At 37.6% G+C, this 14,810-nt stretch overlaps 1 gene segment (V, D, J or C); it reads left to right on the top strand.

Moving 5' to 3' along the window:
• Positions 1 to 743: 743 nt before the first annotated feature.
• On the top strand, positions 744 to 12,038 carry LOC148758374 (T-cell receptor gamma chain C region C10.5-like). The segment is given in 6 exon segments: positions 744 to 755; positions 1,557 to 1,632; positions 5,034 to 5,363; positions 9,049 to 9,096; positions 9,288 to 9,338; positions 11,438 to 12,038. Coding segments are annotated over 6 exon segments (660 nt in total).
• Positions 12,039 to 14,810: the final 2,772 nt, after the last annotated feature.

The raw sequence follows: 14,810 nt of genomic DNA, 5'->3' as shown, positions 1-14,810 counted from the left end.
AGTATTGTTTAAAATAAATTTTAAAAATTAACTGTTTCAGGTTGATATCTTGTCCAAAGAGTATTATTTGATCAAAGCAGCATATCGGAAGAGCTCTCTTAATATGAGAGCTTACACAAGGACTGAAATATCAGGAAACCTCTGTTTGTGAGGGGTAATTTGGGAACAAAAGCCTCACCTGTGTTCTGGCACTTTCAGTCTATTGGAATTCTGCATGTTTTGCATCCACATCACAGAGCTAGGGTTCGCATCTCTCGTGTCATCTTCAAGTTCGGCCTTATTAAACTATCAACTTCTGAAGAAGAAATAAGAAAAAGAAACAAGGTATAATGTACAAACTATTTGTCATTTCTATAAACAACCTATTTTCAAAATCTATTTGAGAAGGCCTAACATCAAATACATAAGTTACAGTCAGACCATGGAATAAAAACAGGAGATCAAAAGCACTACAAAAACCAGAAGAAAAAAGGCCTATAATTATCTAGCAAGAAGCACAGGGTAAAATTTTATGCTCAAAGGTAGAAGAGTTAAGTCAATCACATCTCAATGAAAACAGGATTTCAATGCATGAGAGTCCTTTAGGAGGAAACTGAAGTAAAAGAGTGACTGTTGCCTTCGACATCCATTTTAGAAAATGGAAGAAATGGCCCTTAAAGAAACCCAGTCTGCACTACCACTGCATCAGTGCCATGGGCACTATAACATTTAATGACCTTCCCAGATGGTGACCCTCAGAAGATATGGTGAGCCAGGTACGTTTCAGTGATCTATGATGACAGTAAGAGGATTTGAGGCCAGGCATCCTGCCATTTCTCTAGTCATTCTGGCTTGAAGGCCCAATGCCAGGAGCTTCAAGCTGAACTTTCGGCATGAGCTGGAAAGATGTCCGTTTGAGGCTGAAATTTCTGGTGAAAGCTTGGAAAGTCAATAGATTGTGTTGTTGATGGGGAAAGAGCTATTTGTTTTGGATAACAAGAGATAAGCAGTTCCATATAGTGACCGCATATTATTTGGCTTTAGCCAAAGTTCCCTTTGATTTTCTTAAGACTGGAAATGCAGATAAGACAAGACAAATGGTTGCTTATTAATTAGGCACATTTGCTGTGGTGATGGCTTTCAAAATTCCAGATGCATTACAGCAAAGTGGAATGCATTGCCACCCATTTTACTGCAACCCCCAAATGATGAATTCCTTCATGAGGTCCAGATTTGGTGCCAAGTGATTACAATGTCATATTGGAACACAGAGTTATCAAAATCCAATTGTTAATAATTATTATAATCTTTTATTTCCATTGTGTTTTAATCAAATTGCTTTTCAACTCTTGTTTCACTTTGGTCTCTCTTTGGCACTGGTAGTGATGTTGAATTGATAGTAACATCATTGTTTTCAGACAAATAAAACACGAAAAACTTTAATTTACTTGATTTGCTAGGCCACACAACTTGTTATGAGCAAAATGAACCAGGACTAGAACCTGATGTCTTGAATTGCAGCCCACAATGGTTCCACTAGCATTTCAAAAACTCAGAGAAGTTACATTAGTCTATAGTTTTTGATATGGGTTAAATCACTGTGGAATTATGATAGAAAAATCTTCAGTGATGGAACAAAACTTGTCATCACAGGTAGGTACCAGAAGAAGGCAGTTTTTTCAAGGTAATAGAGGGAAGACAAGGAACAATCAAATTGGAATAATAGTAAGAACATTTAGGAAAAACAGGAATGTGATAGGGATTAGATGTAGAAATCTTAGGAGAGATTGCAAAAACAAATCGTTTTAATAAAGACATGTATAGTTAACACTGTGCAAATAATGTAATAGTGTTTGGCTATTGTGTATGTTTGGATTTGTAGAAAATGCTCATGTACAATGCATGTAACTATCATGGAAGTGTTTGGCCCAAGAACAAAGTTGATTATCATAGGTTAGTTTTGTGAATTGACTCATTTTCTTTTCTGATGGTGAAAGAGCCAGGGCTGTGGAATCAGGATGGTCTGGAGCTCCAGTTCCACCAATTACTGCTAATGCAAACTTGGGCGATTATTCCCTGGCCTCAATTTCTTAATCCATAAAATGGGATAAGCATGCATCCAGAGGGGTTGCATGGGAATTGATTGACATGGCATGAATCAAGTACTTGTGCACTGTAACATATCGTAGGGGCTGGATGGGTGTTCTCCAAAACCAAATGTAAAGAGAGAATCGTATCCAGTATGAAGAGTTTTTTTGCAGCTTATAATACAGACAGAGCAGAAATTCCCCAGAGAATTCAGCTCTACTTCTAAATGTTCAAAAAAAAAAAAAAAAGAATTTGATTTGGAGGTATTTGTTTCTCTTCATCACCACTTTTTCCTATTTGGCATGAAAAATGAGATTAACATGTGCTTGCTTTTAATTTTCTTATTGTTTTATGTGCTTTAAATCTTATTCCTTTATATTAACTGATATCATCTCTAACACCAACATTTATTGGCCCTACAATTTATAGCCAGTAAATTTGCGCTTAATGCTCATAGTTATCAGAAAAAATTTTTAAATTCATACAGAAAATGGTCAATATGTAAAGTCAATTAAATACAGTTAGAAATATCATAAGTTTGAAATTCATATGTAAACATAAAATAGCTATAACTACTTATTTGAGAAAAGAAAAATGAGAAGAAAAAATAGAGAACACAATATCAATACGTAAGTTTCAATATATTTTCAACTGAAAATTTTGTTGACATTTGGTAAATTTATGTAGAATTCATACTGCTGCATCTTAATAAATTTAAACAACTCAGACAATTTAACTCAAATGTATTATTTGATTATGCAAATGAATGTATATAAATGTATTGGACAGGCTTATTTTTTTTTTAACCCGGTTTCCATTCTTTGCATTATAAAACTGTTTGACCATAAAAAACCATTGTCAAAGTTTAAAAAAGGAATGTAAGAAAAAACATGTGATACAATTATCCAAACATAGGAACTAACCATAGATGATCAAGTAAACTATTTAACATTCAGTTAACTATTACATTGAGAAAGTTATGGAAGTTCAAGATTAATTTTATCTTGAGAAAAATGACAAAGAATCTAGCTAAGGAAAAGGGATGGATGATAAGAATAATGTTTTATCACACAGAAATTTTCCAAGTTTATCATTTAATTTTCAAAATCTTTAGTATAATGAATCAGAAGTATTAGTATGAAGAAAAAATTCCTAAAATGAAAATCAGATTATTTAATATATTGACAAAAGACTAACATTATGTAATTATAATGTACAATTGAACACTTTCTTATTTTATATACCATGTTTTTTAAAAACAAAGTATATGGTTGGAGAAATATACAGTGTCTAACGATTATAATCAATAAAATACCACTGCACTAATAGCAAGATATATGAAAATAAAATAAGCACATTATCACATAATTATATTTACAGCATGATTGAAAATCTCAACATTGTTTCTCATTGCTGTAGTATAAAAATCACAAGATTTGCTACAGAGGCAGAAATTTTCAAGATTTTTCTTTCCTTTTCTTCTCAAACGAGAAATCCAATTCTTTTTTCTTAAAAAATTGCTCTTGGAATTATTAAACTAACTCCAAGCTAGCACAAAGAGAATATTAGTAAAGCACTTGTCTTTCAGTTTGATATCAAATAGGAAAGGGGTCTAACATTTATAATTTCAATCGTTAGATTAACAATAAATGTATCATGAAGTAAAATTCAGCATTCAGGTGAAAGCTTTGGAAACATACGATGTTTTGTTACATATTTTCACATTATGTCTGCAGGAAACTCTAGAACCATAGCTTTTAACCTTACACCAATTATATATACATTTTATTCAGCAGAAGAAAACAACAAAAATGGTGGAGCTCTAGAACGGCTCAACAACCTGATAGTGTAAATACAAATTTTGGGGGAGACACTGAGAGTCAAAATATGGTATACTCAAACTAGGGTATATCAGTCATGCTTAAACTTCACATGAAATTCCAAACTGAAATGTGCTTTTGGTAAGCATTTTCTAAAGTGAACTAAAATTCTGTTCAGGACATTTACTTAATAAGACTAATATGAGCATTTCTGAAAATAATCCATAATTTTTAATAGAAGTTTTGGAAATAATGCTATTTTGCTTTGAAATTCAAGGCATCATAAATAGTTTGGAGGTGCAACTTTAAATAATGCCCTACTCAAAAATCTGGAGTGGTTCAGATGTGAAATTCATATATCATATAAAATTAGAGATCAATTTGGAGAACTCCATTACTTCAGAAGTGGGCATGGGGTCCACATTTGAAGCTGAAAGCTCAACTTGATAGGCTGTTAAGTGCATGTGGAAGTAGATTCCCATTGAAACAAGTCACCGGGTATTGCTTAGAAAAAATGAGAAACTTCCTTCTGGCATTTATTTATACAGGAAAAAGATAATATGGAGCATTCCAGAATCAATTAAATGAAGAGTGAGTTTCCACAGAGTTGCAGGACATGAGAATGTGTGACTTGACCAAAGCGAGCTTGAGTTACAAAATTCATGGCAAGAGACAGGGAAGTACTTTAGAAATGACCAAAGATTCTCATCTGTAGAGATCATCTAAGTTACCGGGTCTCCTCCCCTCCATCCACACTCCACCTTGAAAACAGGCTCCACTTTGATAGTACAAAAGAGATTTAAAAATATATATACGTTCACAAAAGTTGGAAGCCTTGATATGGAGAAGTTAAAAGTCATACCCCATCTTAGCATGTGGAGAGAAGCAAAGGCTACATTTTAATCCAAGCTGTGGCATTTAATAGCTATGTCTCTGGGCAAGTTACTGGACCTCTTGAATGTCTTTTTCCATCAGAAAGTAAGAACAATAAGCACTTCACAGTCTATTGTGGATGAAAGGTCATGATAAGCACTAATTCAAAGGCAATTTTTCTTACTTTTATTTTGCTCTAGGGTGCTCTAAACCACACAATGTTTGTGTTTTTCTAATGATTCTTCTTAATTGCTATCCCATTTCCTCCCACAGATAGAAAGTTTGGTTCTGAATTCTCCCCCAAGCCCACTATTTTTCTTCCTTCAACGGCTGAAATAAACCGCCAAAAGGCTGGAACATATCTTTGTCTTCTTGAGAATTTTTTCCCTGATGTTATTAAGGTACATTGGAAGGAAAAGAACAGCAATACCATTCTGGAATCCCAGCAGGGAACTACCATGAAGACTAACGACACATACATGAAATTCAGCTGGCTGACCCTGACTGCGAACTCAATGAATAAAGAGCACAAATGTATAGTCAGACACGAGAATAATGTAAATGGAGTTGATCAAGAGATTCTTTTTCCTTCAATGAAGAAAGGTATGTGTACATAAATATAAATACAATCTCGCAGAATACTTTTTCAAAGGGCATGCCCCTCCTTTTCTGTCAAGTATTAGTTTACATATATAAAGAGGATGCCCCAAAAAATGTATACATATTCTAAGAGAGGAAAAAGCTATTAAAATTGAAATACTCAATATATACTCATAAGAAAAGATGAATACAAGTCACATTCAACTTCTGCAATTACAAGAGGTACTCAAAGTGGTTACCATCGGCGTCCAGATACTTATGATTACAGCGAACTCCTGCTTGAGCAACGTTGACCAAAGTTTCCACTTGTATACATTTTTTGGCAGCGCATGTATCTTAAGTGTTGCTACATTTAATACTGGCATAAATGTCCAATTTCCCCATAGAATGTAAAAAAGAAAAAGAAACAGAAAAATTTACTTCACTTTTCTCAGCCTCACTTTTATCATCCAAAATATAAAGGTCACAGTGATGTTTTTAAGTTGCATAGGTTAACTGAAATAACATATTTGAAAGCACCTAGCTATTTAGCACACAGTAAATGCTTTAAAAACATCCACTTTTGATGATTTTACTTGACCAGGAAATAAGAATAATGATACATCTTTCAGGAATGTTCTACTAAGCAAGAAAAGTCACTGTCGCTTCAGTTTTGCTATACTGACAGTATAACCCATTAACAGGGAGTTATTAGGTGACAAAAGGGTGTTCATCTGAGGGAGCAAGATCGAAGCTCCATGAAACAATAGAATAATTTAATGGCTGCAGTTTCATCATGGTCTTAGGTTTTTTAGATTTGTGTTTTATATACTACCAAAGGGTAAAATGTCATAGTTAAAGGTAGGGTGAGGTTACCATGTAGAAACATATTTCCATTCCCCCTGATGAAAATATCTCTTGCCAGTGGAAATGCTGCTCGACACACATGCTCAGCAGCTGAGCGTGTGCCAGGCCAGGAAGGGAGGTGTGGATGAATGAACCAGGACGCACTGCTGTCCCAAGGAGGACGCACTCAGTAAAGAGAACATACTCTTCTAATCATTCAGCGTCCCCCGTGATGTCCCAAAGGAGTGCCCATGATTCAGACGCTGTACATATTTGGATAGTGTGGGCAGAGGGCTGAATGGCCCTGCCCTGGCAGGGGTCCAGGAACCCACTAGACTCAGAACCTAAAGTCTGGAGCATTAACATGAGGTACCAGAGACCCCAGAGCTCCCCGCAAGACGGAACCCGCTGGTACTGTCCCCAGTGGTAAACCAGCCCTTGTTAGCAAGGGAACAAGCACATAGCAAGGTGAGCTAGGACCCTCCCTGGGCACAGCTCTGAATTCCTGAAGTGAGTCTTTATCTTCTGGGACCTGAGTTTCCCAAATGATCAAATTTGGTTCGAACACTTACCCTGGCTTTCTCCTGGGGCTGGGATAAGAAAGAGGAAATGAAACAATGTAGGTGAAAACACTTCCTTTCAAAAATATAACATGGATGTATTTATTCATATGTTCATTTATATCCTTTCCTAAATCTAAAGTAGATTCAAACATAACACTAATAATTTCTACAGCTGAAAACAGAAGGAGAGCAAGTATGCAAAAGCCCAAGTTTAGTATAACCACTGGGCTTAAGTGTCCTATTAGGTTTTGATTTTCTAGTTATCAGGAGTAGAGTAAGGAGTAGAGTAAGTTCCATGGTGATGATCATAAAGGAGAGAAGTATCGCTTTATAATGTGCGTTACTTGGCACTTACTGTCTGAAACAAATGTCTCCCGTGGGCTTCTCATGGCTGCAAAGCTAACGCAGGCATTTCTGTTAAAGTCATTCCACAGCAGATTTCTAAGCTGTGAATTGGAAGGTTTTCGCTTGTTGTTTTTTGTTTTTGATAAAAGCTGGAATCATGACATGGAGGCACAAATACATGAAGTGATTCTGAAGAGAGATAAAACTAATCTGGTCCAAGTTTCCCACCAACCTCGACTGAGAAAGAGAACTTAGGATATGAGTTCACATACAGATTTTATTATGGAAAATTGTTACTTTATTGTTCCTACCTCAATCAGTGCATGGTAGTAAGAGATTTTTATTTATCTTTTAATAAATAAAGTCACTGTCAGGAAAAGAGAGACTTTAAAGACATATTAAAGTCAGTCCTTGAGGATATTTTAACATCTAAACAGGACTATACTAAAATTTTCAATCATGGGATTTACCCCAAAGCCTGTACCTCAAACCCACATGTTTTAGAGCACACACACCACAAAAAGATCTCGTTGACTGCATAAAATTGCAGACGAGAGCATGTCCATATGGACAAGAACACACCTAGAAGAAAAAGGATAAACCGAAAGCACCAGACTGTTTTCCTCCGTCCGAGGATCGATGATCTTTTTAAGACACTGTGTCTTTTATGCATATTTGCTTTTTTTAACGTTGTAGATAAATACCACTCTCACCTCAGGCTTTATACATATAGTCAGAGAACTATGAATGTGACTTGGTCTATCTTTCTATTCTTTGAAAGAATTGCACTGAATGCCGAGCTTCTGTAATAAAAAGCTCATTTGCTAAGCATAGTTAAGATATGTGGAAGAGAAGATGCTTTTAGTGCTCACGACGGTGGATTGTGTTGACTCTCTATAGATTATTTTCCATTTCTGTGGATTATTTTTACAGAGTGCTTTCTACATGCTCATTCTCATTAATAGCCCTCAACGATCCCTGCAATGCTGGCTCTGCCCCCAAGTTACTAATACGCTCTAAACCTCACTTCCTGGTCTGTAACATGGAGTCCTCACTTCAGTGTCACTGGAGGATTAAATGAGATAACACATGTGAAACATTTAACATAATACCTGGCACAATAATAATCACTCCGTAGACATTAGATTTGGTTAATATTGTTGTGATGTCCACAAACACCACAGCTCTAGAAAATTATGGGGAAACTGGCGCTATACATGACTTGGAAAGGTATGGCTTCTCTCCTTTTTTAGATGGGAAATCTGCCTAAACCAGACTCCTTCAAACGTGTAAGGTTCTGTTCTGGATTCCAGAATTAAACAAATTTATTTTGGTACCAAGACTTCATGCTAGCAGTGTGTGCCAAAGACTGTAGAGCATCCCCTTTTCCTGTTTATTTTTTCCATTCAACAAGTATTTTTTGAACAGCTACTTTGCGGCAAGAACTCTGCTAGGAGCTATGAATGCAGGAGGAAAACAAGGTGGTCTTGGGTAGCAGCCTCCAGTTGTGATTAAAAGGAAAAGAATGTATCCTTCATTAACTTCAACTTCTTCAGGTGCAGAGACACAACATGTGAACTAGGTCTACTGAATTACATAGAATCTGAGCAACTATTCCTAGAACTGTGGGGCTCATATTTTTAATGGCTCTCTGCTCTCTCTCTACTAGCAGATTCTTTCTTTCTTTCTTTCTTTCTTTCTTTCTTTCTTTCTTTCTTTCTTTCTTTCTTTCTTTCTTTCTTTCTTTTTCTTTCTTTCTTTCTTTATCTGGCATCTATCTATCTATCATCATCTATCATCTGTCTATCATCATCTGTTATCTATCTGTCTATCTATCATCTATCTATCTATCTATCTATCTATCTATCTATCTATCTATCTATGTGTCACACAGACACACAGTGTCAAATCATGGATACAAACAGTAAATTAATAGTTGCTCTCATTTCTTGTAGAGGTAGCTGCTAATCATGCTACAGAAAAACCTTTGAAAGATCAAAGTGGTAAGTTTTTGTATATGTTTGCGTTTATGTCATGAATGCTATAACATTTTCCCCTCCTGACCAGCTTACTTTGGAACTTTCTATCTATCTGTCTATCGATCTATCTAGCTATCATCTATCTGTCACACAGACACACACTGTCGAATAATGCATACAAACAATGGATTAATAGTTGCTCTCTTTTCTTGTAGAGGTCGATGCTAACAATGCTACGGAAAAAGCTTGTTTGAAAGATCAAAGTGGTAAGTTTTTGTTCAAGTTTGCCTTTATGTCATGCTGTAGCATTTTTTCCCTCCTAATCAGCTTACTTTTGAACTTCTCTTGCTTACGGTAGAAAAATCAGAATGGCTGGATTTTTAGAACAGACTGAGTGATACTTTAAGTTAATCCATCATTTCTTAGTAATCATCTTGAAACAGTAAATGCTGGATTTTGGTATGAGAGCACTGCAAAGTAGAGGACACAGTGGTATCTTGGAATTATTTCAACAATGAACTTCATGTATTCGTTTGGCTTTTGTTTCTAATGATTAGGAAATACATGATGTCAAACTGCTTCTAGATTTTTTAAAAATCTTATTTTTTTGCTAATAGTTAATAACACAAATTGACATTTGTTGAGAGCTTTTTATGTAAAAGGCTTTGTGCTGTGTTTTGAAAGCATGTTCTTCTCAAATTCTTAAAATACTCCTGTAAAGTGATACAAAATATTTTTTCACATTATTCAGAGGAGGGCGATGAGATAAAATTAAGTCTCTTGCACCATGCCACACAGCTAGATCTGGGGTTTCAACCCAGCCCATCTAACAAAAGAGTTCCTACACTTACTCAGTTATTGATTCTTCCCCTAAGATAAAGTCATAGAGCAAGAGAACCCAAAGGCCTTGAGATGCAATGGACATGTGGCTGGGGTCGGGGGAGTGCATGGGCTTCTGAGTACTGCAGACCAGACTTTAACCCCATTCTCTTAATTATTACTTGCATGAATATAGGTACTTACATTTTTTGAGCAACACTTATCCTTATCTGCCAACCAAGAATAATACACCTAACTCATTTATTGAAGAGATAAGGTCACGTATGTGCACTGTCTAGCATAAGGTGTCTCATTTAGGTGGCACACACAAAGTACTAGTTTCTGGCCCTTTCTCCCTATGTAGAAGGAAAGCCGTTAGAAGCACTGGCTCTGTCCCTGTTAATTTCTCCTCCATTTCCAATATCAAGGAGGTTCTGGACCTCAGCTAACACCTTACCTGACCAAAGGCAAGGAGTTCTGAGCACATCACCTCTTGAGGTCCCTTTCCACGTCACATGCTAATAATTCTGGATTCTCACTCAATGAAGATAAAGTATGTCAAAGGAAAATTCCCACAGGAAAGGACTTGGCCTTGTGTTTCATTGAGCAGCCAGTCTGGACTGCCATCACTGTCATCAATTATTTCTTGATATCATACATGTCTTGCAAAATTTCAAAGGATATTAAGTGCAATTACCCATAGAGCCATAGCCCAATGAGAGTCACTCAGGAAAGATTGGTGAGAGAGCCATTGCCTCCGAAAGTTTCAGAGAATTTGGGTTGACTACTTAGTGATGTAATGCACTCTACTAAAACCTCCCACCCACCCACTGTGAACACCACGGTATTTTCATGGACTGTACTCTTCGTACAAGTCATACTGTTTACACAACATGTAATGTCCCAGATGCTTCGATATCAGCAATTCATCTTTATATTTGTGTTTATCCCTTATTGCACTTGGAGATGCAGAGTCCGAGTAGCTAAGAATGTGTTCTGTAAGTCATGTTTTTGGTTTCAGGTACTTAGCAAATGCATGACCCAAACAAATTACTTTCTTTGCCCTCAGTTTCTTTGTAAAATGGGAAAAAATAATAATCTCACAGGTTATTGTAAAAATTATGTAAGACTAAAGCTATGCATACAAAGCTTTCAGAATAAGTGGCGTTTGGTTAATGGTTAATGAATAATAGCTATTATTACTACTTAGAGACATGGTGGGGAGAAGAAATGCTAAACGCTATTTATCACAAATTTTTTTTCTCATTGGACTTACTCATTGAAAATGCAGCCTTACTTTTTAATATTTTGGAGTGTTCCACAGAATTGAGCAGAGGGTGTTTATTGACTTGGTCTGGCAGCTGGACGCTGAGTTGTCTTGTTTGTTGGTGGTGCTAGTGGTGAGAAGATGTTTACTTTTGGGTTTTGGTGGGGCAGCAGTGCCACTTCATTTAGATCACAAGAGATAAATAATTGTAACCCCTCCCATTAATAGTCCCTCTCCTTTCCAGCGGGCAGGTGGAACTGACCAAATGACTTTCCGTAGGTACACTGCAGCTGCAGCTCATCAACACCTCTGCCTACTACACCTACCTCCTCCTCCTGCTCAAGAGCGTCATCTACTTTGCCATCGTCGCCTTCTGTCTGTTTAAGAGAATAGCAGTCTGCGGCGAGGGAAAGAGTCAGTAACAGATGGTAGCACAAAGAGGTCAATTCTTCTTCGTTTATTGTCCCTGACAGAGTTTGCTGAGGATCTAGCTGGGAATCCTTTCTGGGCTTGGTGTATTTCAGTTCACATGTGCATTTTTCTGTGATGCTATTATTGCATAACAGTTTTGCAAACTACTCACACAGATTATTCCAATCTGTAACAATAACTAATCCCGCCATTACTCAGGGGGAGGGCCAAGGGGGTAGCCTTTAGCACCACTGTCTCCAGAGTCTCTGTCAGCAGCTACAGCCACCCACATTATCATGCCTTTGAGTGTAGACCACATGCAGCTTCCAGGCATGGTCTTCGTGCCCTTTAACCAAATACCTGCCTTGCAGCTTTTCATTTACATACCCTGAAGCCACCATAGTTGCTGCTTGAATTAAGTACTTTGTTTTTTACAATAGGCACAATAAATTTAAAAAATTGAAACACTGCTTTTGTCTGTGTACTTTAATTTGATAAATCTAATTGAAAGCCCAAGGTAAGAAAGAGCCTGACAACCGAACTATGAAATTCGGCATTGTTTGTAGCAATGGACAATTCTTAATTTCTGTATCTGTCCCTGAGATAGTGGTCATGATGCTTTCTTTGGGGCACTGGCTCCAAGGGGACTCAGAACCAAACGAAGGTGCCAGGTTACTTCTTTTTCAAAGGTCACCAGATTCAGTCTCGTTGGGTTTGGGACATTCTAATGCGACAGTATAACATCGCCCACGATCTGCACTGCGTGCTCAGACCTGTACTCCTGTTTCACAAGCAGCGAGTTTCCTGATCCTCATGGCAGCCCATGAGAACCACACTGGTCCTGGAGAGACAGTGTGGTGGACGGGTACACACCTCTAAGCGTCTGGATTTCAGTCCTGTGTCTACTATTGGTGTCTGTGTGACCTCATGCAAGCTATTTGAACTCTCTGTGCCATAATATTCTCATTTGTAAAATGAAGTTACAGTGCCCGTTCTCCTGAAATTGTGTGGATTAGATCCATTAATAATGTTTGGTACATGCAAGTCTTCAACATAGCAGCTACGTTAGCAGCTCTACTTTAGACATACTAGATACCCTGGTCCCCCACATACACACAAGCCCTGTTCTCTAATCTTCTTTGCCTGCATAGGTTAGAAGTGGATGGAATAGAGACTCAGTGAGTTTCTACTATGTACCAGGCAATCCCTTAAATCCTCTCAGAGCCGTTGGAGGTAGGTACACTTACAGTCCACCGTTCATAGATTGGAGCGATTGTATGATCGGTTCATGGTCACCATTTTGTGCATAATAGTCATTGGAAACCAGGTCTCTCTGAATTCAGAGACTGTGTTCTGTTACCTAGTATCATGTGGCTTCCCCTTCACCTACTTTTAACTGGGAAAAACAAAACATAATGGGCATGGCTTCTTTCTGAAGGCTCCTGTTGTTACCCACTACATGGAATTTCTTCCTTATTTGTAAGTGTGTGTCCTAAGTGTGCAACCGTTCTTTGGGGGCTAAGGAAATGGACCTTTGATGGTCCTCCCAGGTACAGTGTTCTGACTCTCCAGCTTCTCCCCTGGACTGAATGGCGATTCCTCAGCATCACTTGCGGAAGCCTCTGGTGTGTCCGGGTGCATTTCTGAGGTAGGAGGCGGGTATACTTCCTTTTTTGTCCAGTGCTCTTCCATCACAGCAAGACCATCACACGGTGTGAGGGGTGGAACACTGAACCAGAACATCTGCCTCATACCGAATAGTTAGAGCCTCGGCTGCTTGCTTTGGCTGTGACTAGCTGTGTCATTTGTTCTTGACAGTGTCACATTGCCTACGCTTACCTGTCTTTTTTTTTTTAAATTTATAAAATGATTGCTATTCCTTTTTTATTATTATTATTAGTTTCAGGGGCACAAGACAAAGTAATACTTAGACATTTATCATTTATATCCCTCACACTGTGGGAACCCCCGTCCCCCCATCCACTATCCCTCTGACATCGCACAGAGCCTTTACATTTCCACTGTCTCTATTCCTAATGCTGTACTCCGCTTCTTGTAAGTACACACACACACACACACACACACACACACACACACACACACACACATATAAAATTATAGTTGGCATTCATTATTGTTCAGCTTCAGCTTCAGGTGTACAGTGCAGTGATCAGGTATCTACATCACCCCTAAGGTGGTCTCCCAAATGGGACAAGTGTACATCGGATACCCTACAAAATCTTTACAACATTATTGATTCATTCTCCAAATTAATTTTCAAAATCCTGTGGCCATTTTGTGGTTACTGACTGTTTTCTAATCCTCTCACCTTCCCCTTTATCCCCACCACCCCTCCCATCTAGCAACCCTCAGATTTTCCTCTGTCTCCAAAACTGTTTTTGATTAGTTCATTCACTTAACCTTTGTCTTTAGATTCCACATATAAGTGAGATTATATGGTATTTGTCTTTCTCTGTCTGACTTATTTCACTTAACATAATGTTCTCTAGGTCCAACCATGTTGTTGCAAATGGTAAGATTTCTTTCTTCTTTATGGCTGCGTAATACTCCATTGTATAAATGTACCACTGTTTCTTAATCCAGTCATCTACTGATGGGCATTTCGGTTGTTTCCTTGTCTTGGCTACTGTGTATAGTGCTGCAATCAACATAGGAGTGCATAAAGTTTTTTGAATTAGAGTTTTGGATTTCTCTGGATAGACACCAAGGAGTGGAATTGCTGGATCATAAGGTAGTTCCATTTTCAGATTTTTGAGATACCTCCATACTGTTTTCCATAGTGGCTGCACCAATCTGCAATCCCACCAACAGGGAACACACAAGCGTTCCCTTTTCTCCACATCTGAGCCAGCACTTGTTGTTTGTTGATTTATTGATGGTAGCCATTTTGACTGGGGTGAGGTGGTATCTCATTGTGGTTTTTATTTGCATTTCATTTATTTGATGGTTAGTGAGATTGAGCATTTCTTCATATGTCTGTTTGCCATCTGTATGTCCTTTTTAGAAAAATGTCTCTTCATGTCCTCTGCCCATTTTTTAATTGGATTTTTTGGTTTTTTTTGGAGTTGAGTTGAGTGAGGTTTTAGTAAATTTGTGATATTAACCCCTTATCAGCTATATCATTGGCAAATATCATTTCCCATTCAGTAGGATCCCTTTTTGTTTTATTGATGGTTTCCTTTGCTGTGAAAAAACTTTTTAGTTTGATGTAATTCCACAT

The sequence above is a fragment of the Rhinolophus sinicus genome, chromosome 4 (assembly GCF_057876585.1).
Source record: "Rhinolophus sinicus isolate RSI-liver-muscle chromosome 4, RSI-T2T, whole genome shotgun sequence".
In the NCBI taxonomy this organism is placed as follows: Eukaryota; Metazoa; Chordata; class Mammalia; order Chiroptera; family Rhinolophidae; genus Rhinolophus; species Rhinolophus sinicus.
Note: the sequence above shows the minus strand (reverse complement) of the source record. Positions and strands in the feature narration are given on the sequence as shown.